Source organism: Engystomops pustulosus, chromosome 7 (assembly GCF_040894005.1).
Source record: "Engystomops pustulosus chromosome 7, aEngPut4.maternal, whole genome shotgun sequence".
Taxonomy (NCBI): domain Eukaryota; kingdom Metazoa; phylum Chordata; class Amphibia; order Anura; family Leptodactylidae; genus Engystomops; species Engystomops pustulosus.
This window is the reverse complement of record NC_092417.1, coordinates 70909278-70933335: the sequence shown is the minus strand read 5'-3', so window position 1 is coordinate 70933335 and position 24058 is coordinate 70909278. Positions and strand designations below refer to the sequence as shown.

The 24058-nt window shown below is 40.6% G+C and overlaps 1 protein-coding gene across 2 annotated transcripts in view; it reads left to right on the top strand.

Moving 5' to 3' along the window:
- Window positions 1-22977, top strand: part of KCNK13 (potassium two pore domain channel subfamily K member 13) — a 67024-nt gene extending 44047 nt beyond the window's left edge. Inside the window, exons 2-3 of one of the 2 annotated variants that reach the window (XR_011848902.1) lie at window positions 15327-17943; window positions 21099-22977. Coding sequence is in view for 1 of the 2 variants with exons in the window: in XM_072116682.1 (XP_071972783.1) it covers window positions 15327-16219 (893 nt within the window). In the remaining variant the exon portion in view is untranslated. Of the gene's footprint in view, window positions 1-15326; window positions 19469-21098 lie in introns of those variants that run through there. The other variant, XM_072116682.1, reaches the window with a different exon arrangement.
- Window positions 22978-24058: the final 1081 nt, after the last annotated feature.

The window sequence follows — 24058 nt, the reverse complement described above, 5'->3', positions numbered from 1 at the left end:
TGTAAATCAGGATTACACAGTAAGAACTCCCCACCCTGAGCAGGAGGATACCAATTTTGAAATATCGATGTATAGCCGGTGATACTGCAGTAATATTGCGCATGCCTGGAAGTAATAGTGGGAGTTACCTGAGCGGCAAAATACAGTACAAGCTGTTTAGAGAGGAGATCAGCAGGATGCGATATTTGAAAAGGAAGTTAGTAAAACTAATGGCACAAAGTAATCAATGCTTGTATTATAGCAACACTTTATCAAGGAAAATTGTTAAATGCTCACTAGACAGTAAACTAGACTGAATGAGGACTGGTTTATACCCCAAAGGTGGGACCAACATTATACCATGTAGGTTGCCACCAGGGGCAAGGACGGGCACTTTGGGTAGCAAGCCTCCCGATATGCAAGTCTAACATCCAACATATCACCTCAATAAAAAGCAGCACTTAATTGTCATGTAGAGCCTGAAATCACAACTTAATGGGAGCTGATGGCCCCCTGCTCTGCCTTCACCAACTCACCACCGCTTCTGTGGAAGCATTAGAACTATGTGCTACTGGGGACCCTGTGGCTACAGGGGGCATTGTGACTATAAGCTATTGTGGGGCCTCTGTTACTATGGGCTAATCTGGGGCCACTGTTACTATATTGGCTACCATGGTGGCATCACGGCTTAATCATGACCGCACGTCATGTGTATTAAAAGTTAGATAGCTCCAAGTAAAATTTTTAAACAGAAAACAAGTGCTCCATGACGATTCGGAGCTATCTTTAACTAATTAGTTACAATGTTGAGAGTTAATTGGTCTAGTCATAATGCTGATTAATGAGGTAGCTAGAATACAGCAGTAGCTAGAAGACACTAGTTTTGTTGGGATTCAGACAGAATAACAGTCTTTAGCAAAGTACAGCTAAAAATGAGTACTGTGCTAAGTTATTGAACTATTATTTACTACTACCAACATTGTCAAGAGAATTAATGAATCTAGCTACAATGTGGAATAAGAACATGACATGTATGCTGAAAAATAAGGAGCCCGAATTAACCTTGTTTTAGAAAGGTTAAAAACAAGTCTGGTATAAAGATACTGGGCTTATTAGTACCTTAAGTATCTGTGATTCTGTGGGGGTGACTATATTGGTTACTGTCAGGACCTGTTAATATGTTTGCTACTGTGGGGAACTGTTACGATATTGGCTATATTGGACACTGTTACTATTTAGGCTATTGTGTGAACACTTTTACTATATTAGGGTATATACATATCATGTCACTACCACAAATGACTAGTCCCATCAAATAATACCATCCAACCATGCTTGGCTTAAGCTGAAACCCAAGCTAAAAAAAAATACACATAGAAAGAAGCTGGCAAATGTTGATAGTATTAGAAAAATCATTATAATTGTTTGAAGTATAATAAAAACATATGCGAATAACACTACCAACCAAAACATATACCAAATGTACACATACATAATATATAATAGTGTATTCTATATTGGTCTTCTTATAAAAAGACCCCACTTTTATATAAGCAGTCCTGAAGATGTATCCCATGTTGCTTGGGCATCCTGGAGATAGGCCAATCCCCATTCACCGTGGTGGATACATCATAAGATTTAGACCTCCTGATGTATCCGTCAGGCAGTTTTCCTGACACTCAGTCCTCAGTTTTCCTGACACTTAGAAACACAATTTATATTCCTATAAAAGAGGAGACTCTCTTCTTTCATGGGAAAAAATAAGTGAGGCTCTATGTGTCACGGAGCCAAAGATACAGCCCTCTGAAGTGTGTTCCCCTCTCCTCTTCTTAGCCATCAGGCTGCAGGGAGAATTTGCTGCACACAGGAGCTGCTGCACCTCACAGATAATGGAAATATTCACTTTATATGTTACTACATTCTGATAAGGAATAATATCAACTAATCTTCATGTTTTTAATCCTTCTCTATGCAGAACTATCTAAGAACACATTTTCTCTCTTTTTGCCATTTATTTGTGATAGTTTTTTTTTTTCAAAAATTGACTGATATAGTGAACATCGATCCTTTTCGCCTAATGTGGCTACATATTAACACCGCGACCAGAACATGTCCATAAAGTTATATGTAACACCAAAAACACACACACACACAATGGCACACATCTAAAAGTGACTTTTATTACTTTTATTACCATTGTGTAAGGGAGCAACAATGATAGATCTGTGTGACGCTCACACAGCTTGGTTTCCCATGTGGATTTAACGTTCCCTTTGCTGCATATGTTGGTGAATATACACATGTGGGGTCTGTATGATCTCCTCACATCTTACAGTTTTATGAAAGTATATTTTCTTTATATAAGTATTCTGGATTTGTACATATTTTAGAGGAAATTTTGAATGTTAATTGCCAAATGCATCGCCTGGTTGCCTGCTTTCAAAATTCTAGATGTTTTATGGCGCCTTTACTTTTTATTCTGTTTTACTGCTATTAAAATTTCTAGCTGAAAAGCAGATATCTAGTTATTACAGTTTTAGTGATATTATGTGGATTTATTTATGTGAACATATCAATATGGGACATTTGTGAACTCTACACATGTCCATCTATTACATTTAGGAGATGTGAAGATAAATATTTTCTGTTTGGAGCACATTTTTTGCCATCAATGTTCAAATTTTAAGTAATTTTTATAAAATGTTTCAGTTTGAATAAAAATTTCATGAAGGTGCCTATGTCTATAAACTCTTTAATGCAATTATGAAAATGGGGCAAGTGTCTGCTTTCAGAAAATATGTGGTTTGCTGCAGTTTCTTTTTGCTGTAAATTTTATTTTTAAACGTCAAAATTGTAAAAATTGCTCTGGTCAATAACGCGACAAAATATCCAGAAATGTCGGGCAGTGAAAGGGTTAATACCCCTTGGTTGAATTCCCAGGTGAAGATGCTTATCATCTATCTCATGTCTATATATCTATCTGTCTAGTTATCATCTCCTATAATCTGACCATTTATATATGTAACTTTTTATCTATCTATTTATTAATCAATCGTCTATTTCTCTTCTACTGTATTTATCTCTCATATCCATCTACTGTATATATCATCTACTTTATAGTTCTGCATCTAGAAATCTCTATCATATTCCATATTTATCTTCTATCATAATAATTATAATTAAGAATTCTTTATTTATATAGCGCTCACAGATTACTCAGCGCTGCACAGAACTTGCCAGTAACCTACCAGTAATTTTTTAGGAGTGTGGGAGGAAACCAGAGGACCTGGTGGAAACCCACGCAAACACAGAGAGAACATACTAACTCTTTGCTGCAAGGCAGTAGTTCTAACCACTGAGCCACCATGATGCCCATTAATCTCCCTATCATCTATCTATCTCCTATAAAATTCTCCCATATTACAGTTTGTTTTACCATAATAAAGGGAGCATCTTACTGACTGTGACTGGTCATAAAATAGTTTTATTTTGGGGCCCCACTTTTAGTTTTGCCCAGGGCCCCACTTTGTCTAGAACCGGCCCTGTTTGCACAGACACCGCCAGAGGCCGCACCCCTCCATGTCTCACTGTTGCGTGTATAATCACAATTTCCTGCAGTGCGCAAGAGATTGAGATTATTTCAGTGCTTCTACCCTAGAAAACTGGCCTAGAAGCACTGTCAGATGACCTAAAAATTATAAACCATCAGGGAAGCCACAATCTCTTTGCTGCCCAGGTCAATTATAGTCTTAGGCCCCTTCTCCACTGGCGTTTTTCACGCGCGAGTTCTGCGCGTGCATTTGACGCTCAGAACTCGCATTGCACTCTGTCCCATTGTATTCAATGGGTCTTTCTCCATTAGCGTTGTTTTTGACGCGCGTGCTTGCGTTCGTTTGCACGCGCGTCAAAATCGCAGCATGCTCTATTTTTGCGAGTCACGCGCAATTTTCACGCCCCATTCAAGTCTATGGAGATGCATCAAGAACGCATTGCACTCGCAATCATTGCAAGTGCAATGCGAGTGCAATGCGTTTTAAACGTAAGGGTTGCTAGGTGACCAGAATAACATTATTTCCCCTGCTCGCGAACGATCATTTAATTAAAAAAACACAGTGAAGAACAGTGAAGAATAGAATAAAAACAGTGAACACAGTGAACACAGTGAACACAGGATCATTTAAGATAAAAACACAGTGCAGAACACAGTGCAGAATAGATTACAGATGTTCGGCACATCTGCTTACTTGTCGGGAGATACGCGCGGAATGGCGCGAACAAAATAGCATGTGAAGAACAATATATATGTGTGAAGAACACATTGCAGATGTATTTAAACATCTGCAATGTGTTCTTCACACACATATATATTGTTCTTCACATGCTATTTTGTTCGCGCCGTTCCGCGCGTATCTCCCGACAAGTAAGCAGATGTGCCGAACATCTGTAATCTATTCTGCACTGTGTTCTGCACTGTGTTTTTATCTTAAATGATCCTGTGTTCACTGTGTTCACTGTGTACAATGATTTTATTCTATTCTTCACTGTTCTTCACATCTGCTAAATTGTCGGGAGATAATATACGCGCGGAACAGTGAAGAATAGATCGCAGATGTTTGCAAATTATCAGAAGACATTATTTTTCAATTAAATAACACATTTTAATCCCAAAGCATGGTCCCTTTGAAAAATGCTCGAGTCTCCCATTGAATCGCGCGTCAAAAATGCGCCGAAAACGCAAAAAAAACGCAAATTACTCCAAGGAAAAATGGAACAAAAACGCAGCCAAAACGTCAGTTTTTCACGCATTGCACCCTGACGTGAAACGCAACGCTAGTGTGCAAGAGGCCTTAAGCTTATGTATTTCCAATGTGTTGTAGTAGTAAAAGATGGTAAACTAATGTGGGGCGGGGGGGGGGGGCAATTAAGCAGTCATTTGCCCCGAATATATATATATATAAATAATATCTCCAGAGGAGACATGGTTTCTGTACTGTAGCCTGCCTCAGGAGCTGGTCATAGCAGGAACAGCAGAAAGCTTCAAAAATGTTCTAGATGCCGTCTTGCAGCAAAATAGCATAGATGGTTATTGTAGAATAGTGTTCCCTTACCTACCATGGTTGAACTTGATGGACATGTGTCTTTTTTCAATCACTATATGTAACAATGCTTTTATCAGCCTCCCTATGAATTCATTATTGCATTCTGAACACCTACTTTGCTCTTAGTGGAGTCTTCTGCTTAGGGTTTTAGATGTTGACATTTCATTGTGAAAGTAAAATTCTAAGACAATTGACTGAAGCTGTGGATGTTGATATTGACAAGCGGCAGACATTCACTTTTAAGTAATTTCTATTTTTGCCGAGGCTTTTAAGCTGCCATTAGGAAATTATCTGTAGATCCTCAGGGAGAATTACTTGTGAAGGTTTCTTTAGGCAGTCATTGTTGCAGGAGAACTGTGCCATAATGACTTAAATTGCGCACAGTTTTCCATAAATATGGCTCAATTCGCATGTTGGTTATTTTATCAGTTTTTTTGTATCAGTTATCATGCCACAAAAGATACAGCAGGACCTATTATTGCCCTGTTTTGCGTTGCGGCCGCACAGCTTCCTAAAGAGAGGAGGGGGGAGCAGCACTCACACTTCCTCTCTCCTCCTAGACTTATTGTGAGCCAAAACCAGATTTGAAAACTACAGATATGGTATGATGAAAATATTTCTTTATGTTTGATACCACCAATTTTGCTGAGTAAAACTTATAATGGAAATGTGAACTGTCCTATCATTGGCAATCTTCAAAGAAATTAAACAGTAAAGTCCAACACCAAAGCCCCCACCAAAAATCATTTAGAGAAAACAAACTTCTCTTCAAGACCCGAATGGCAGAGGCATATTTGTCAGTGTGGTGCAGATTCCCACGGAAGCCTTTGTTCCCTTTCTGCAACACTGACTGATATCATAAATCATATTTTCCTTGTTATCTTGCAATATCCTTTCAATACTTTTCAGGTGGATTATAATTAATTTTCCTCTTTAGAGCACAATAGAAGTGGCAGACAACTTGAGGTGCTCAAGGACTTTTCATCTGCAGAATTTATTGTCTCAACATGTTATTCGCCCGTTTTCATGTTTTCCACTTTATCCTGAGTTGATATTCTTCTGTATAACTACAGTGATGGACACCAAGTGAATAGGAAGTTCTGTAGCATCTGGGCTGCATGAAATCACATCAACCGGTGAATGTTTGCTGATTTTTAAAAATTGCGCGCACACGGGACACGCATCTGTGCCCCTCCACACCCAGGTGGCAAAGTTGACGGGATAATCGCAACTTCCTGCATTGCTGATAAGTCTCCCCCTATGTGTTTATATAATGTTTATGTACTATATAGGATGTGTGAAAATTTGATGTGTATATACTGTATGTGTGTATATGATGATATACTGTATGTATGTGTATGCATATGATGTATGGTATATATATTTATAAGTATGTCTGAGAGCATGTCTGTTCTAGTTGCAAATGGCAACCAATCAGAGCTCAGCTGGAACAGTTTTACCTCAGACTCTTATGATAATTCTCCCCCACTATATGTATCTGTGTATGATGTCTATATACTGTATGTATCTGTGTATGTGCAGTATGTGTATATGGTTTGTTTATACTGTATGTACATGTATATATGGTGTGCAGAGTTGGCTCCAGGCTTCAGTAGGCCCTGGGGCGACAGACCATCAGTAGGCCCCTCTGCAGTGAACTCAGATGGCGGCATTAAAAATTCGGAAACTAAAATATCCCCTAGTTTATCATACCAATCAGGTTATTGTATATACAGCCCTCTCATGGTTATTTTATATAAAGCCCCCATCACCCCCTATTGATTAATTAGATACTGCCCCCCTCCCACCCCCATGGATTAATTAGGTACAGCCTTATGTGGGCCCTCTCAGCGGCTCCAGGCCCCGGCACTTGCCCGGGTATGCCTAGTGCTGGCGCCGGCCCTGATTGTGTGTGTATACTGTCTAGGTATATGATGTATATCTACTATATGTGTATATAATATGTATGTACTATACAGAATGTGTGCAAATTGTAGGTGTATATACTGGATGTGTTTATAAATGCATGGATGTGTACACACTATGTCAGTGATGGTGAACCTTTGGGCAGAGTGCCCAAACTACAACCAAAACCCACTTATATTTCCAAAAGTGCCAACATGACAATTTAAGCAGTAACTTATTGATCCCTGCTGTATCACAGGTTTCAATCGTATTGCTGTTCTGAGGATGTCAATACAATAGAAAGAAGATGGAGAAATTTGTATTGTATCAGGGGACTCGGAGCAGGAGCTCCAACGATAATCCATCTCTGATAAAACCTTCTTGCTCCTCCTGTTGTCCTGGCAGCCAAGGATGTGGTCGCTTTAAAATAGCGCTGAGCATGGAACATCCTCGCTGTCTTGGACCGCAGGAGGAAGTCTTGAGTCCTCTCTGGCAAACTCTGTGCTGGGGTGAAGGTCTGGGTGCCCCCAGAAAGGGCTCAGAGTGCCACCTCTGGGACCCGTGCCATAGGTTTGCCACCACTGCACTATGTGTATGTATATACTGTATGTATGAGTGTATAAATTTATATATGAGTGCATAAATGTGTGTAGGCGTGTATACATATACACTCACCGGCCACTTTATTAGGTACACCTGTCCAACTGCTCGTTAACACTTAATTTCTAATCAGCCAATCACATGGCGGCAACTCAGTGCATTTAGGCATGTAGACATGGTCAAGACAATCTCCTGCAGTTCAAACCGAGCATCAGTATGGGGAAGAAAGGTGATTTGAGTGCCTTTGAACGTGGCATGGTTGTTGGTGCCAGAAGGGCTGGTCTGAGTATTTCAGAGACTGCTGATCTACTGGGATTTTCACGCACAACCATCTCTAGGGTTTAAAGAGAATGGTCCAAAAAGAAAAAACATCCAGTGAGCGGCAGTTCTGTGGGCGGAAATGCCTTGTTGATGCCAGAGGTCAGAGGAGAATGGGCAGACTGGTTCGAGCTGATAGAAAGGCAATAGTGACTCAAATCGCCACCCGTTACATCCAAGGTAGGCAGAAGAGCATCTCTGAATGCACAGTACGTCGAACTTTGAGGCAGATGGGCTACAGCAGCAAAAGACCACACCGGATGCCACTCCTTTCAGCTAAGAACAGGAAACTGAGGCTACAATTTGCACAAGCTCATCAAAATTAGACAGTAGAAGATTGGAAAAACGTTGCCTGGTCTGATGAGTCTCGATTTCTGCTGCAACATTCGGATGGTAGGGTCAGAATTTGGCGTCAACAACATGAAAGCATGGATCCATCCTGCCTTGTATCAACAGTTCAGGCTGGAGGTGGTGGTGTCATGGTGTGGGGAATATTTTCTTGGCACTCTTTGGGCCCCTTGGCACCAATTGAGCATCGTTGCAACGCCACAGCCTACCTGAGTATTGTTGCTGACCATGTCCATCCCTTTATGAGCACAATGTACCCAACATCTGATGGCTACTTTCAGCAGGATAATGCGCCATGTCATAAAGCTGGAATCATCTCAGACTGGTTTCTTGAACATGACAATGAGTTCACTGTACTCAAATGGCCTCCACAGTCACCAGATCTCAATCCAATAGAGCATCTTTGGGATGTGGTGGAACGGGAGATTCACATCATGGATGTGCAGCCGACAAATCTGCGGCAACTGTGTGATGCCATCATGTCAATATGGACCAAAATCTCTGAGGAATTCTTCCAGCACCTTGTTGAATCTATGCCACAAAGAATTGAGGCATTTCTGAAGGCAAAAGGGGGTCCAACCCGTTACTAGCATGGTGTACCTAATAAAGTGGCCGGTGAGTGTATGTAAAACTGTATAACTGAGATTATTGTGTGCACATATAATTATATCAATATATGCAGGGCCGATTCTAGCATATTTGCTGCCTGAGGCGAATATTAAAATGCTGTGTACTGTCTATACATAATAATTTATTTTTATAAAGCCTCATTATAATGGCCTCATTGTTCACCCCCCAATTAAATTATATACAGCTCCCATATACAGATCCCCTCCAGCATAGTTATATACTATACCCCATATACAGCCCTCCCAGCTTAGTAATATACAGTATCTCATATACAGACTCCCAGCTAGTAATATACTGTACCCCATATACAGCCCGCCAGCTTAGTAATATATTGTATCCAGGGCCGGTTCTAGACAAAGTGGGGCCCTGGGCAAAACTAAAAGTGGGGCCCCAAAATAAAACTATTTTATGACCAGTCACAGTCAGCAAGAGGCTCCCTTTAGTATGGTAATACAAACTGTAATTTTGGAGAATTTTAGTGGTTAGCACTACAGCCTTGCAGCGCTGTCAAAGAGTTTGTATGTTCTCTCTGTGTCAGCGTGGGTTTCCTCCATGTCCTTCGGTTTCTTCCCACACTCCAAAAAATTACTGGTAGGTTGATTAGACTGTGAGGCCCATTGGGGACAGGGACCGATATTTTCTGAAAGCAGACACTTGCCCCATTTTCAAAATTGCATCAAAGAGTTTATAGACATAGGCGCCTTCATGCAATTTTGATTCAAACTGAAACATTTTATAAAATATACTTAAAATTTGACTTTGATGGCAAAAAATTTGTTCCAAACAGAAAATATTTACCTTCACATCTCCTTAATGTACCATATTTTTCGGCCTATAAGGCGCACCAAAAATCCTTTAATTTTCTCAGAGAGGCCAGTGCGCCTTATATAAGAACTTATACAGAAATGTGCTGCAGACAATATGTACTGTACATTTACCAGTGTTTAATAGCTCCATCCCCAGAAATGTCCTGCACCTTCGCACACAGTATACAGGGTCCCTAGCTCCTGAAGTGCCCTGGCACCACAACTAACATTGTGCCCATCCTGCCCTCCCCTAGCACGGAGAGACCGGAGCCGCCATAGTGCCGACCACGAGGCAATCATCATCAGTAAACAATCCCCCATACCTGCCAGCCCTGTAACAGGGGAAAGAGAAGGAGCCACAGGGAACCCCATAGGAATAACACCCTGCCTGAGGAGGGAAGGAGAAGGGGCAGAGGGAGACCGCTTAACCGCTGCTGCATCACCCTGCATTAACCCCCAGCAGCCCATACCTCTGAGATCGGAGCTCTCTGACACGCTGAAGACAAGTTTCCCGGGAAGTGTAGCTGGCTTGAACTGTGCACAGGTCTGCCACCTTCTGGTCATTTTTAGGTACTGCATTTGATCCAGCGCCTTATACTCCAGTGCGCCTTATATATGAACCTAGATGTCTTAGCAGGCATTTATTAGAGGTGCGCCTTATAGTCCGAAAAATACGGTAATAGATGGACATGTTTTGAGTTCACAAATGTGCCCTATTGATATGTTCACATAAATAAATCCACATAATATCACTAAAACTGTAATAACTAGATATCTGCTTTTCATCTAGAAAATTTAAGTCACAACCTGCAAAATATAGCAATAAAACAGAATAAAAAGTAAAGGCGCCATAAAACCTATAGAAGTTTGAAAGAAGACAACCAGGAGATGCATTTGGCAATTAACATTCAAAATTCCCTCTAAAATATGTACAAATCCAGATACTTATATAAAGAAAATATAGTTTCCTAAAACAGTAAGCTATGAGGAGAGCATACAGACCCCACATGTGTATATTCACCAAAATATGCAGCAAAGGGAACTGCAGAAAATTGCACTGAGAGTCACACAGATGTATCATTGTATGTTCCTTACACAATGGTAACCCAAATAACTATATATCCATAACCCAAGCTAATGAGATAATAAGTCACTATTAGATGTGTGCCATTGTATTATCCGCACAATAACAGAACCCTCCGCGCTTCATAAGAATGAGAGTGAGAACGTCAATAAACAATGGAGGATGTGTGTCACGCCAATCACCCGGTGTGGACACTAGGCGCAAACGGATGGGTGAAGGCATTCCTCCCCCACCGGACTATTGTTTATGGAATTGCCCCGCTGACCTAAGGGCAATGTACGTACGAAGTTTCTCCCTCTGATGAAACATTCTGTGGAAACGCGTCAGGGAGGTGTGACGTAACATTTAGCACAAGGGACAGTTTTTGGGACTGCCCTTGTAAGGGCGGGAGCTTGTTGGGGATAGGGGAAGCCTAGTACAAGGTGTCACACCCCTTCCCCACTGACCTCCAGAAGAGAAAGAGGTGGCTCCTCCAAAGCCATACTACTGAGACGGACATTGACAAGCATATGGGCAAATAACATCACTGGTGGGTTTAACACTGAGGTACCCCCAGGTCAGGTATGTTCTCGTTTGCACCCATATTGCAACTCTGTTAGCCTCAAGCAGGTGTGTATCACCTTATGCGCCTAACTAAATTAATTGTGTATATATGGATTCACTAGGGTGTGGGTGTTGGGACGTCTAGGCCTCGGGCCTATTATCCTATATGCACCTGATATTCTCACTTTAAACCTGAATATCTCTGGATCCATAGCACCTAGAAACAAAATTCAAGATTCATTTGAAAGAAGAAATTCTCCCCTTTCAGGGTGCCCTGGGCAATTGCCCTTTGCCTACCCTTAGCGCCGGCCCTGATTGTATCCCAAATACAGCCCCCCAGCTGAAAGCTGGCCCCCTATAAATATATACAGCCCCCCCCAGGAAAAAAAGAATCTGTATGTACCCATATACAGCCTCCCAGCTTAGTAATATACTGTACCCCTTATACAGATCCCCTCCAGCATAGTAATATACTATACCCCATATACAGCCCTCTCAGCTTAGTAATATACAGTGGGGCAGATTTACTTACCCGGTCCGTTCGCGATCCAGCGGCGCGTTCTCTGCGCTGGATTCGGGTCCGGCCGGGATTCATCAAAGCAGTTCCTCCGACGTCCACCAGGTGGCACTGCTGCGCTGAAGTCCGCTGGAATGCCTCGAAATACACCGGCCTATCCAGGATGAAGGTGAGTGAAATTTTCGCGACACAAATTTTTTTTTAAATGCGGCGGTTTTTCCGAATCCGGCGGGTTTTTGTTCGGCCACGCCCCCCGATTTCTGTCGCGCGCATGCCGGCGCCGATGCGCCACAATCCGATCGCGTGCGCCAAAAACCCGGGGCAATTCAGGTACAATCGGCGCAAATCGGAAATATTCGGGTAGCACGTCGGGAAAACGCGAATCGGGCCCTTAGTAAATGACCCCCATTATCTCATATACAGCCTCCCAGCTTAGTAATATACTGTACCCCATATACAGCCCCCCAGCTTAGTAATATATTGTATCCCATATACAGCCCCCAGCTGAAAGCTGGCCCCCTATAAATATATACAGCCCCCCCAGGAAAAAAAAGAATCTGTATGTACCCATATACAGCCTCCCAGCTTAGTAATATACTGTACCCCATATACAGCCCCGCAGCTTAGTAATATACAGTATCTCATATACAGCCCCCAGCTTAGTAATATACTGTATCCCATATACAGCCCCCCAGCTGAAAGCTGGCCCCATATAAATATATACAGCCCCCCCCAGGAAAAAAAAAGAATCTGTATATACCCATATAGTATATACAGCAAACCCCCCCCCCCCTCCCCCACTATAAAATGATTGTGGTCCCATATAATTTGAATAGCACCCCCCGCACCAGTATAAAACTATTATGGCCCCATATTAATAACAGCACCCCCCCCCCTAGTATAAAACGATTATGGCCCCATATAAAATACACAGTAAACCCCCCCCAGTATAAAACGATTATGGCCTCATATAAAATGCACTGCACAACCCCCCCGGATAAAAGGATCATGGCCCAATATAAAATGCACACCATGGGATAAAAAGGATCATGGCCCCATATAAAATGCCCACATTTAATTAGTAAGTGGACATCAAAAAAAATAAAATTTATACTTACCTACAGACAGATGCTCACGGATTTTCATCTCGCCTCATGGCAGATGCGGCCCTGAATATATGATTGTATAAACGTGTGTTTACAAAAATGTATATATTTTAAAGGGAAGGGGGTCCCCATGCAGAAGTCTGTTATGGGGCTCAGCCTTTCCTAATTACACCCCTATGTCCAGTATTCTAGTCCTCTGTGGTTATTTTTGAAGCTGTGAGTCACTGTGTCCCCATTGGGCCACTCATTCACACTGTAATCATGTTTCTATATGGAACAGTAGTCTATAATGGATTTATTTTATCATAGATGACTAAACATGGCCAACTGAAAACAACCCTTAGGCAATTTTTATTCTGCAGTATTCTACTCAATATTATAAATCAGTACTCTGTAGTCAAACCAGGAGTAGATCCTACAGTGAAACCATTTTAAAAGATTGTTGGGGCTTTGGATTCATTCCTGGCCTTTTTTTTTCTAATGCTGCTATGTAAAATGGCTTTACGACTCATTCATACAGCAATATTCTGGTCTGTAGTATGTATCAATATTTAGAGAAACCTAAACACTAAACATGATGGATGTGGCAATCTTTCCACTATTGGTTTTCAGGATCTATGTTTTATTTCTAGTTTTGGTTTAACAACCAATCCACATGCGTGGATAAGGGTTTAGGCTATGTTCACACTGGGCTGTTATATTAATACTGGCACAATGTGTGCTGGAATTAAAATCTAGGCAAATAAATATGGTAAATAAACATGATATATCTGGGGTATAGACAGCTTTTATGTGTTAAAACAATTTTATTTATTCCATCTACTCTGTAAAAAAGCTGTAAACAGAAGCCACAAACATGCTCTTCAACTAGGTTTTGCCAATTATAGCTTTTTCCAGGGCATGATATATCTGGCCTATTGTTTTTAGGAGCACTATAGTGGAAATAACTGAAGGAACAAAACAGAAAATAATGGACACCACTGGATACAAAATAATCCCATTGACTATAAAAGGTTCTGTTTGGCCTTCTGTAGGGAGACTATTTTTATCACTGGATGAAGAAGTTCTACGTCCCATTGGCTCATTTTTTAGCTTTATTAAGCAGCCCAACCACATCTTAGGTTAAATTACCTTAGTAGGTCGTTGTTGTTTATATGTAGAAATGTAAACAATAAGCGTAGGGCATTTCCTGACCTAATTCTGGCCTTGTTAAATTTTGAGTCTCTGAAAACAGTGTGCTTATATTTGTTCCATAAAACACCAAGGAGTTATTTTCTATTGTATTTTAAAGGGGTTTGCCTATGAAAGAATTATAACACCTAGTGATGTTTACACAATAAATTTTTAACCCCTTACTTTACAATTTTATTGCTGTTTTAGCTCCTATCACTTAGTGATGGTCAGTGTTAGATTCTAGGGTGTGAGCGGGGTCTCTCCAAGTGGACACTTCATGATTCCTCTGTGCTATGAAATGCTGTGTGCTGACAAAATGTTTAAATTATCAGGGTCGAGGGTTTATCTACACTTAATTTAGTTTCTGAACATTCACTAGTATCTGACACATAGAAAGAGAAATGAGACAGATCCGGGATGACAGGATGAGATCCATGAGATGGATATAACAGGCAATGACACCCTTCTAACTCAGCTATAACACACGCAGTCAGCCCTGCTACATGTCTCCTTCCCCAGGTATAAAAATCTTATCTGTAGCTCGTAGAGTAAGTCGGTGCACACTGCTGCTTTCCGGCAGGAAGTGTCCCTGAATGTCTGTGTGTAAGCTCGTCTTGTAATGGAGAGGGGAGGGGCAGAGAGTACAATGCATCCTGCAGACAGAAGAAGCTATTTATGAGAAGAATCTGCTATGCCCGACCATAAAAGATAGAAGATTTATGGTTGGATCCGGGGGCAACCAAAATGGTATACACCAGGACTGGTAGAGACTGGTTGGAATTATATCTGTGAAATTCTGTTTTTTGTGAATAAGAGAATGTGTTCTTCATGTTATTGTCATCATGGGAATACTCCTTGTATGTGCAGCTTGTGACAGTGATATTTTACTGTCTGCAATATTGGGTTAATTTTTTTTCTTTCCACACAGAGATCCCCTTTGTTTAGCGACTTTCCATAATTTCCTTGCACATGTTGAATCCCTTATAGCCACTACAAGATATAATTAGCGGGGAAACTATGTAATGAATACTTAGAGATTAATTAATTGGACGTTTTATTCCAACAAACAAGGCTTCGTTCCTCGTTCCAGAATACAGTATGTATTCCTGTAATGAAATACAAATGGTAATACAGTGAAGAAAGCGTCAGCCTCATATGTTGTTCTGTTAATATGCTGTTTTATGGCCACTGATCCGATGTCTTCTGCTTCTGTTACAGGTTTTGGCATGACAACCCCAGCCACCATTACTGGAAAGATTTTTCTGATTTTCTACGGCCTCATTGGATGTGCTGCCACCATCCTGTTTTTTAACCTCTTCCTGGAGCGTTTAATTACAGTCATAGCTTATGTCATGAAATCCTGTCACGAAAGGCAGCTTAGGAGGAAGGATGGCGTGCCACCTGAAACACGTCGAGGATCAGGTAACTCTGAGGTGGACAGTCTGGCTGGATGGAAACCATCGGTGTATTATGTGATGCTTATATTATGCCTGGCATCCATAATTATATCCTGCTGTGCCTCTGCTATGTACTCACCGATTGAAGGATGGGGATACTTTGACTCCCTCTACTTTTGCTTTGTTGCCTTTAGCACTATAGGATTTGGGGACATGGTCAGTAGCCAAAAGGCGAAATATGAAAACCAAGGACTTTACCGGTGTGGTAATTTTATCTTCATTTTTATGGGAGTGTGCTGTATTTACTCTCTATTCAATGTCATATCCATAGTTATTAAACAATGTGTCAATTGGATATTAAAAAAACTGGAATGTCGCTGCTGCCTAAAATGCCAAAGAAAAATATTTAGGCCCAAAAGGAATGTTGTGATGCCAGGGAATGTACGGACGAGGCGTAACATATCCATTGAAACGGATGGCGTCTACGAAAGTGAGACAGATGGAAGGAGAATGTCCGGCGAAATGATCTCCATGAAAGACTTCTTGGCCGCTAATAAGGTTTCCTTGGCCATCATGCAGAAACAATTGTCTGAGACGGCCAACGGCTGCCCGCGACAAATTGGCAACAGCTCCAGGCACAATGGCTTTTCAGGGGGTGTAGGGGCATTAGCAATTATGAATAACAGACTTGCAGAGACTAGTGTGGACAGGTGAATGTTAGTTCTGCTGAATGTGATGCAAACTAGCCAGAAATACAGTGGGGAGATTTATCAAAGTGTTGGTAAAAAGACCAGCGCAGAGTTAGACTACAGTCTTATTCTGTGCCAGATAAATAATGCTGGATGATGTATCTGGAGTAATTAAAGACGATGGAGTCAACGGTTTCTGGTGCATGGCCTCCATACCAAGGCCATCCCCGTTTTTACATACAAGTTGGAAGACTGCCTAAAAATTATCTAAGACTCTTAATACGTGTGCCGCAAGGCATTTCAGGTGCAAATTACTCCAAAATTCTGTTGTAGACTGATAAATCTCCTCCATTGTCTGTAAATGAACCTGTACTGTACTCCAGAGCTGCATTGGCTACATTACATTACTTAACCTCTGCCAATCCTTAGTGCTGTACTCAGAGCTACACTCACTATTCTGCTGTTAACTGTGTAGATATATTGCACATCTCATCCAGTACTGATACTTGGGGTACATTTTACATTGTACATTGTTCTCGCTATTTTGCCGGTGGAGACACAACATTCATACACTGGACTATCACTGTGCAACTTCAGAGCTGTAATCTTCAAGTATCCATTTCTTTAGTGGGAAATGTCATCTTTTTTTACATATGTACTCAAAAGAAAAACTTACAGAACATTAACAGTATAGAAGACCATCAGAAAAGTGGATGCATATTAAGTAATGTAATGTAATACAGCACCTCTCCCAACTGAAGAGTAAGTGCTTCTCTAGTGAATGCAAGTACAATGTATACTCCTCTAGCATAAAAGTCAGTACAGCTCTGGAGTATGATACAGGCTGTAACTCAGGATCAGTACAGAATAAGCAAAGTAATGTATGTACACACTTAGTGACTCCACGAGCAGAATAGTGAGTGCAGCTCTGGAGTATAATACATGAGGTAACTCAGGATTAGTACAAGAGAAGTAATGTGGTATATGTACACAGTGGGGCATATTTATCATGCTGTCAGAATATTCTTAGTTGCCCATGGAAAGCAATCACCGCTCAGCTTTCATTTTACCAGTGCTCAAGAATATGTTAAAGGGGAGCTGTGATTGGTTGCCATGGGTAAAAGGATATTCTGAATGCCAGACAGCTTGATAAATCTGCCCCAGTGACTGCACCAGCAGAATAGTGAGTACGGCTCTATAGTATGATACAGGATGTAACTCAGGATAAGTACAAGATAAGTAAGGTAATATTAGGTAGGGTAGATACATTTTATTTATTTGTTTTATTTGCACTTTAGCCACACCTCGTGCTACATTCACAATTCAACAGGAATTTCCCCTGCTTCAAACTGTCATTGCTCGGCTCATCTAGTTGAGAACATTGGAAGTGTTGATAATGCCAGGTGTAGATTAAACGGGCAGGTCGGCGGATTGCATAGTATTCTGAAATTCTAGTTGCTATTTGGGTGTTGTTAGCAACACCAGGACTGGAGCACAGGGGAGTGTCCACTAACTGCTCTTCTGAGACCAGCTATCTATATTAAACTCCTCCATAGCCCCTGCCCTCTACTGTGATTGACAGATGCTGTTTTCAGCCAGAAGTCTTCTACTGCAGGTGGGGAAGGGGATGTGGTGCAGTTCAGTGTGGAGATCTTACAGCACAACAGTTTGAGGAGACTCCCCCAGTACAACAAGTCTCGCTACAATCCTGGAATTTAACTGCATGTGTCACATTTCTACACACAACAGGTATGGCTACACAGCCCTACAGGGTTCCTAACCAACATGTTTTCTTTACAGAGAAATCTGATAATATACACCCTTGCATATCCACTGTAATATAAATACAAGAGAGTTCTTGTATGATCAAAATTTGTGCAACTCCCTAATATTGTCTGTTTTTCAGTTCTTATATTAACATATTGGTTTGCTGTTAGTCATTCAGAATATTCTTGTTACTGTCCAGAGGCTACAAACATCACTGAGATTCTTCTGCAATTTATCTATTCTCAGAATCCTCTGTGAGCTCTTTGCTGAGGTTATAACCATCCCCTGGCTTCATTGCTTGTTACAACAAACCAATAAAAAAATGTATCTGTGGGAATTACAAGCTTGAGACTGGATACAAAAATAACAAAACCTAAGCCGTTAAAGGTATTAGGTCTGTACAGGTTGCATTGCCTGGACTGCATATACATGGATGTCACCAGCACTGATACAATGGGGAGAATTCATTAGGACTGGGATTCTAAACACCAGACCCCCATTGGTCTTTTACCCATATTTACTAAGAGGCTCTATCATCTTAGTAGATTGGGCGCAAACTCCACCAGGTCTGATTTGGTAGAGTTTTAGCTATAGTTTTCCGGTAGACTATTAAATCTGTCAGGCGTTCACGCCCTGATCCATACTCCGACATGTCCAATATGTGGTATTCAGGTCAAAGAAGCCAGGAAACTGGTGGGGAGGGGGAGATTTATGCTCCTTCCATGCCAGAAGGCATAACAAATCGCCCCCAGTGTACCAAATTACGTATCTGAATAGGTGAGAGGATGTGTGATGCTGTTATTTGGCTCACAGAGGACTCATTAGGATACAATTGTAGCACATTTTCAGCTATGAGAATTGTTTGATAAGTTTGTATTTCTAGCCTCAAGATGTAAACAGGAATAATCTTTTGCACTGACAACAAGTAGAGATCTTGAAAATGTGTGAAAAAGATCGAAAAATACATCAGAACTCTTTCTTAGAATTTTTTCATATACAATGATGAGGGTTTTTTTGTACTTGGGATTGTAATGGCCCTTTAAGGTTTACAATGTATGGATGGTAATAACAACAGATTTTCATGAAGTGCTGGAGGACTTCTCCTATGAAGACCTTGGACTCCACCAGGCTCTTATACAAGGATGTCAGTGGAGCTGGTGTATGTCAGGGGCAACACCTGTTTGCATGGCGTTCTCTCTAGACTTCCTTATCGCTATGACAACCAGCACCCTGATTTGGTTTCATTATTTTATAGAGCAGGTAACATCTTCGCAGTGGACAGCCAGCCTTCATGAAAAATCTCATGTGTCACCGAGGGGTTTCTCCACAGCAGCTGCAAGCAATAAGAGGAGGCACAGTGTCATTTCTGATCGTCACTTGGTTGTCAGATGGGAAGGGGGGTTGTCAGGGAATATTTCACATCTTTATACAATTTGTAAATGACATGAAAGTTACGAAAGAGAAGATATACATGCTATTTTTATATACATTAAAAAGACAATTATAGAAAAGAACATGAAGTGTGGCGTTTTATATTTTCTGCCATTCTCATGTGTATTAATTATGTAATATTTGATTTTATCTCTTTTTCTATTTGGTTACTATCATCTTTCTGTAATTCTCTCTCCTATAAGTTTGTCAGATATGTCATCTTTCTATTTACTTCTATTTTTCTTGCATATCTATTAGTCCTTGTATATATTTACCTATTTCTCTTATTTCTACTTATTTTTCATTAGTTATCTATCTATTCTTATATCTGAACATAAAAGCATTATTTAAAAAACAGTACATCTTTTATTCCATGACACGTTGTCTGGTCCACCTGGGGCATGCGTCCACCCATTCAGTTGGAGTTGTTTTCTCATTATGTTGTTCTTGACTTTCATTAGATAGATAGAAAACATCACATAAAAAATATATATATTGAGTGTGATCCCAAGAGATTAATTCTGGAAACTTGTTTAAAGTGGACTTTCCACCACATTTTTCACATATACAGCGATCCCATAGAGCATACATGAGGTAGAGAGTTCTGTTACATCATTAAGGACTTAATGTTATATGACCAGTGTGATATCATCTAAAATCCTTCACCCAGTAATATTTGCTTTAACCAGTAACATTATCATCTAAGGTTCCAGCAAGGCACTGTGTAAAACATTTGACACAATGGTGGTCATTTACTAAGGGCCCGATTCGCGTTTTCCCGACGTGTTACCCGAATATTTCCGATTTGTGCCGATTTTCCCTGTATTGCCCCGGGATTTTGGCGCACGCGATCGGATTTTGCCGCATCGGCGCTGGCATACACGCGACGGAAATCGGGGGGGCGTGGCCGAACGATTTGGAAAAACCACATTAAAAAAAAAAAAGTGTCGCGGAGCTTGCACTTACCTTCACTAGGAATAGGCTGGTGCATTCTGAGGAACTGCCTTAATGAATCCCGCCGGACCCGAATCCACCACAGAGAACGCGCCGCTGGATTGCGAATGGACCAGTTAAGTAAATCTGCCCCAGTATTTCTGCCTCTAATAATAAGTAAGCAGAGCTGCATATGTCTGTAGTTGAATATTGGCAGACAGCCACTAAGTACTAGTTCCAAACAGCAGCATGTCATAGCAGTGAGACCTGTCAATCAGGACCGAGCAGGCAGGGCAATGCAAGTAAAATGTAACATGCAGGACTCCACTAATATCATTGGAGTCACCTCAGATAAGTTTACAAACTGATTTTTTTAACATTGCAGTCATGAAAAGGAACCATTTAAGGATACGGGCAATGCTTTTTAATCATAGTTGTTTATGAAGTATTTATTATGGGTGGGTTAATTTAAATGGCAGGTTCCCTAAAAAAAAAAAAATTGCAGCAGATAGATAATGTTTTCTTTTCTATCTACTATACGTCTCTCCTTTTCCTATTTTTTATTTCTCTCCTACTTATCTACCATATCTATCTATCTATTTAACTACCATAATGGTGAATCATCTGATTGATCTGATGACACAGCTGGAAATGTTTTTATGTTTTTAGATGTCTTGATTTTTACAATGTAGTTGGAGGGTCACACATCCTGTAGGAGTCCTGCAATGTTTATGGCTGATCCACTATTTCATGATTTTTTACCTTCATTTTAGAAGATATTGCCAGAGAGGTGGACTCGGCTTCTATGAAGCTCAGGCGGGCAGAGACGGGTCACCGGGCTCCTGGAGCGTTGCCTGAAGATGAAAGCGGCTGATTGAAGCAGAGATTATTATAGGTCTTGCTTGGTTTGGCTGATTGCAGCACGTCATGTGATAAGAGGTTATCTGCTTGAATATCTATGATGACAGACTGAGCACTGAGCCAGACCGAAAACTATGAGACCACCAATACCATACAGAAAATAATTGTATTTACCACTTTGAAAATGTGATTCCACCATTGAGGCCTGCTTGTTCATGTGCCAGTCACAGAGTGCACTCATACATCGGCTACTAAGGTGTGCCCAGTACACAATGCTTGCAAAGGAGCCAAATAGTCAGAGATTCTGAGAGTCAGTACATGTAGGAAAGAACCCAATACACAGTGGGGCACATTCAATAAGATTATCACTGTCAATGTCACTGTAACACTACACCAGAATAATTACCATGCACCCGGCATGTGACGTACTATTACATGTCGGTAAGGGGTTAAGTGCAGAATTTTGTGGCGCAGTGGACACAGTGCAGCCACGACACAATACTGGCACAAACACTTCTTAACATCATGTGTAAGCAGTTTGCACGTTCTTCTCAGTGCAAAGTCAGACTCAAAACTGGCGCAAACGCTTTAATAACATTGTACTCCCCCCATGGTGTCCGTGCACAGTGCACATCTATGGCAGCCATGGGCTAGCTGCTGTCTTTGCGGCTCACTCATGGTTGCCTATCCCAGATGTGTGAATTCACCCTAAGGTGGAGAAAGCTAGGAGCTGAAAAAGAGCAAATGTTTAGCCTGACCCCAGAGACTCTGGAAATGCATTGCTGTCTCAACCAGAGATGTACATACACCATCAACGAGGAATGTGCTAGTGAGATCCCAGGACTTATCCGTATCAACATGGTGGACACTAGAGCTAGGAGATGTTACTTGGACAGCTTTATACAGCACAAGATTTATCACAGTGTCTGATGCTGAGGGATAAATCTGGTGCAGTTTAACTGTCTCCAGTCTTAGCTAAGCTAATTGATAATATTTTGTGATTCACTGTTGAGTTATATACCATATAAATCATCAACCTAATAACCCCTTAGCCCATAGTTTCTAAAAATGAACTATTTATGATATATTATATATATACTGAATATGACAATTTATATGACAAAATCTTCACTATGCCCCCTATGCAGATGTTGACCCTGGGACTTGAACCCAGGTCCCCAGCACTGGAAGACTGTAATGCTAACCACTAGGCCACCGTACTGCCCATATAACACTTAGTTGACATGTTTTGTGCATTAAAATGGCCCTTAGTCGTGTCTAGTAGGTGTCTAAAATAGCCATATAGCGTGTATTAGCTTAGCTGAAGCGTTTCAAGCCTTAAAATGGCCTGAACCTTAGTTAAACTAAGGGACATTTTAAGGCTCAAAATGCGTCAGCTAAGCTAATACTTGCTATATGGACATTTTAGTCACTGTAGAATATAGCCTTGAAACACTTTTAATACGGTGCTGGATGATCTTCGTTTTTCTTGGATATACAAGTAGTGTAGTATAGCCTGGAGTAGTGAATGTGAGGATATAATACCGTCCTCAGTATCATAAATATCATAAATATCTTTCATTTCTGACAATAGTTCTGACAGAACTTCCTTATACATCTCCAAAAGAAGTTTATAAATCATAATCCTCTCTTGGTCTGATACTATACAGTGCTGCACTACAAGAAAGGTTTCAATGTTCAGGATCATAAAGACTAATAACCAACATGGTTGCCTGGACTGGCACTAGGAATTTTGGGGCTTCTGACTGTCAATTTTTTAAATACTTTAATTCCCTTTAGTACACTAGTTTAAAAAAAAAGACAAAATACATCTTTATTTAATCACAAAAATAGTTATAATTTAAAAACATTTAAAAAGCACAACTGAGTGCTAAACAAGTCCCACTATCCAAATGAGTGAATCCGCTAGAGGTATAATAGGAACATAGCAGCATAAATAATTTTAGACTATAACTGAAACAATCACAGGTAGTTATAAGAAGTACTAAAAAGGGTAATCAGTATATAGTCTTCAAAATGGTCATAATTACCTCAGTGTCTAAAACATCCAGCTAAGGGATAGAAGAAGCTGGATGTTTTAGACACTGAGGTAATTTTGACCATTTTGAAGACTATATACTGATTACCCTTTTTAGTACTTCTTATAACTACCTGTGATTGTTTCAGTTATAGTCTAAAATGATTTATGCTGCTATGTTCCTATTATACCTCTAGCGCAGTGATTTTTAACCAGTGTGCCGCGACACATGGTCAGGTGTGCCGCGGGGAAAGTTCCCCAAACTATGGTGCCACCTGTGTTTTGTTTCCCAGAGAAATGTAAAATGAGAAATACTATAGTCATGAGGCTGGAGTACTACAAGTACCAGCTCATATGCTGAGTATATGAGCTGGCACTTGTACTCTGGCCTCATGGCCATAGTACTTCTCATTGTACCCCTTTATTTTGCAGTATATGAGCCACATAATAATCAGCACCATATACTAAAAACAGGGAGAAACTGAGAACTGTTAAGGAAGAGCTTTGTGTGAGTCTTTCCACCATTCCTGCCAGGATATCCCTTTTGTGTTCATCGAAACAGGCCCAGGCCCAGGAGTGAGTAAAATAAATTTAGAATCTATATTATTAACTATATGTATAATATGACTGTTTTAGTGTCATTTTGTGCTATTTTGGTTGGTGGTGTGCCCCAGGATTTTCTAAGTATAAAAAGTGTGCCGCGGCTCAAAAAAGGTTGAAAATCACTGCTCTAGCGGATTCACTCATTATTTGGATAGTGGGGCTTGTTTAGCACTTAGTTGTGCTTTTTAAATGTTTTTAAATTATAACTATTTTTGTAATTAATTAAAGATG